This window comes from Monopterus albus, unplaced genomic scaffold (assembly GCF_001952655.1).
Source record: "Monopterus albus unplaced genomic scaffold, M_albus_1.0 scaffold92.1, whole genome shotgun sequence".
Taxonomy (NCBI): Eukaryota; Metazoa; Chordata; class Actinopteri; order Synbranchiformes; family Synbranchidae; genus Monopterus; species Monopterus albus.
Window position 1 is genome coordinate 2,669,485 of NW_018127972.1, and position 2,812 is coordinate 2,672,296.

Below are 2,812 nucleotides of genomic sequence, written 5' to 3' on the forward strand. Positions count from 1 at the left end.
TAGATAAGTCTAACTTCTTCCTACTCCGTTCAAGCATGTACTAGGTATAAGCAAATTGATAATGCATTTGTGGATATGTGTGAAATTATGTGTGTTGACATATTGACTGTCTTTACATGTTTGAAAGAATAAATAAAAAAAAAAAGGTTTCTGAACTTCCCAAACTTGAATGTCATGATTTATCCAAATTACTCCTCCACCAAGGTTCTAATTGCTTTTGGACTTCATGTGTTATTTCTCTGGTAATTTAAGGCATTTTTTCCAAGTCCAACTTTGGAAGTAATAGCAATCAAGAAAACAGTTGCTAAGTGTCTTCAAGGAAAATTAAAATGTGCAAAAATGTGTATTTTTATAAGTAGTGGTCAGTTTCTATGTATACATATCAAGCTTTTTTCCCCCTAGACAACCCAACACACTCAGTTGTTTGAAAAAGCTCAATGACATATTGGACAGAGTTGCTCTACCAGCAGGTGTTTGCTGTTAGCAGGTTCCAAACATGTGTTTTCTGTTTAGCTAACACATTAAAGGCAAAAACTGTCTGAAGCTTTTTGTCTCATCTACATGCCCAGATAATTTAGCACAAAGTATTTCAAGGAGTCCACAATTTTTTAAGTGTCTTCAAGTTTGTGTTTAGAAGAACATAAAGTCTCCTTGGCTTTTGCATATGTTTCTAGTATCAAGAAATGCACATTTGACCACTGGACTGGAAAACTACTGACACTCTTAGTGCACTCTTAGTATCTGACACTCACTGAGTGTATGAGCAGAAGTTCCATGTAGAAGCGAGTTTAGAGGTACCTTTTGAGGCTGCAGTATCTTTACTCTCAGCGGAGCTCTCTGTCTTGTCCTTATCCTCACCATTGGCTTCATCCATTTCCTCCTTCACTGTGGTCAGCTCAGGCTCGCTCTTATACAGTCGATAGTCTGGAGCTTGCTGTGATAGGGGACACTGGTCAGGGTCAATACACACACCTTGTAGTAGCAGTTAGGCACAGGCACATACAGATGGGTGACAAATTAAAGAAAAAAGACTGAGTAGGATGACAGTGCCCCCATCCGCAGGGCACAAGGGGTCACTGAATGGTTTGATGAGGATGAGCATGATGTGAATCGTATGCTATGGCCTTTACAACCACCATATCTCAACCCAGTTGAAAAGCTATGAGAGATTTTCCAGACACTTGAAGAATAAATGCCAAAGTGCACTGAAGCTGTTCTGGCAGCACGTGGCAGCCCAACACTTTACTAAGACACGCTATGTTGGTTTTTCCTTTCATTTGTCACCAGTCTGTATATGTGCACATGTATGTATATCTACAAAATGCAAGCTTTTTCATTGGTTCTTTTTTCCTAATGTAGACATTTAATGGCTCATATGAACTTCACTTAAAATAAGTAAAAAATGAACCTCTTACAGTTGTTAATTTAGATCTTTATCATCACTGTTGTTGGGTGAAAACCTATCTTCTGAATGCCAACTTTTCAGGATCCCCCCCTAAAACAAGTTTCATGAACTTTTTGGTTTCTTTCTAGGACTTTTTTTTTATCAGGCAAACTAAAAATAAGGCCTTCATGAGAAACTTGTACAAAATAAATCACTGTGAGGGAAGAAGATAAAAAAAGTCAAAGGTTTTAGAGAAAAAGACACAATATTAGAAGAGAAAGTTGTAGTTCTACAAGAAACTGTCATTTTATTTCGAGTAAAAGTTATAATTTAATAAGCTGTAATATTCCTTGAATAAATTTGTAATTTTATAACATAAAGAACTGGGATAGAGTTGTAATATCATAAGAGCAGTTTTAACTAAAGTTTTACAAGACAAATTTGTAATATTTGAAGAAATAAATTTTATGAGAAAGAATGTAATATTTCAAGAATACAGTGGTAATTTTATAAGACAAACCCCATATTCTAAGAATACAATTATGATTTTGCAAAAACAACATTCAAAAAGTTGCAATATTTTGAGAATAATGTTGTATATTATGATTTATTTATAAAACCTTTTCTCCTTATTACGGCTATTTTAAAGAAAATATTATGACTTTAAAATCTCGGATTTTCTCTTTCTGTGACCTTATCACACTTGCACTAGGAATAAGAAGCAGTTCTGGGACGACATCTTGCATTCAGCAAATTGCAGAGAATGTAAGATACAAGTAAACAAGGCAGAGTTAGGCAGATGTGGCCTTAACTTATTTAAAAAGCGCCAAAACTTCCACAGTAAGAGTGTCAAAACAGAGAGGAGCCTTCGGGTACCATACACACTGAACTCACACACAAAACAACATCACCCTCAAGACAATGAAATTCCACCAATAAATCCATGTATCGACCACAACAGGCCCGAATGTGACTCTGGAGGAGAGTGACAGTGATGACTGAATGGAGTATGGGTTGCAGGGGTAAAAAAGGAAGAAGACAATGTTGAAATGAGTTACATCTATTCAAAATGACATTTGTGGAGGAGTGAGTCACTTCACTGGATGTTTACTCATCCCTTAGGGTGGAGCTGTGGTGTGAAAATAAATGTAAAAATGGTTGCACGTACACAAAACCGTCAGAAATGTGGGGTTCAGATGCAGAGGGTCAGCGTGCAAACTGATAGCAGTCACAGCAAACCAAAGCTGCAGATGGAGGGAGCAGGCACGGGAGGGCGTGAACGGTTCAGCGGTGCTTACGCTGTGTGCTCCATTCCTGGGGCCAGCCTTGCGGTCCTCAGGGCGGTGTATTGGGGGGGGCGGGCGGCCACTGGGGTGTGAGTGGTGGTGGGGCACGTGAGGGGGGCGCTCAGATGAGTCGTAGTAATGG

At 38.5% G+C, this 2,812-nt stretch overlaps 1 protein-coding gene across 7 annotated transcripts in view; it reads right to left on the reverse strand.

Moving 5' to 3' along the window:
• plekha5 (pleckstrin homology domain containing, family A member 5) overlaps positions 1 to 2,812 on the reverse strand; it is a 259,165-nt gene that overhangs the window by 16,153 nt on the left and 240,200 nt on the right. For all 7 annotated transcript variants that reach the window (XR_002275551.1, XM_020608318.1, XM_020608317.1 and 4 more), the window contains one exon: positions 799 to 934. Coding sequence is in view for 6 of the 7 variants with exons in the window: in XM_020608318.1 (XP_020463974.1) it covers positions 799 to 934 (136 nt within the window). In the remaining variant the exon portion in view is untranslated. The remainder of the gene's footprint in view (positions 1 to 798; positions 935 to 2,812) is intronic.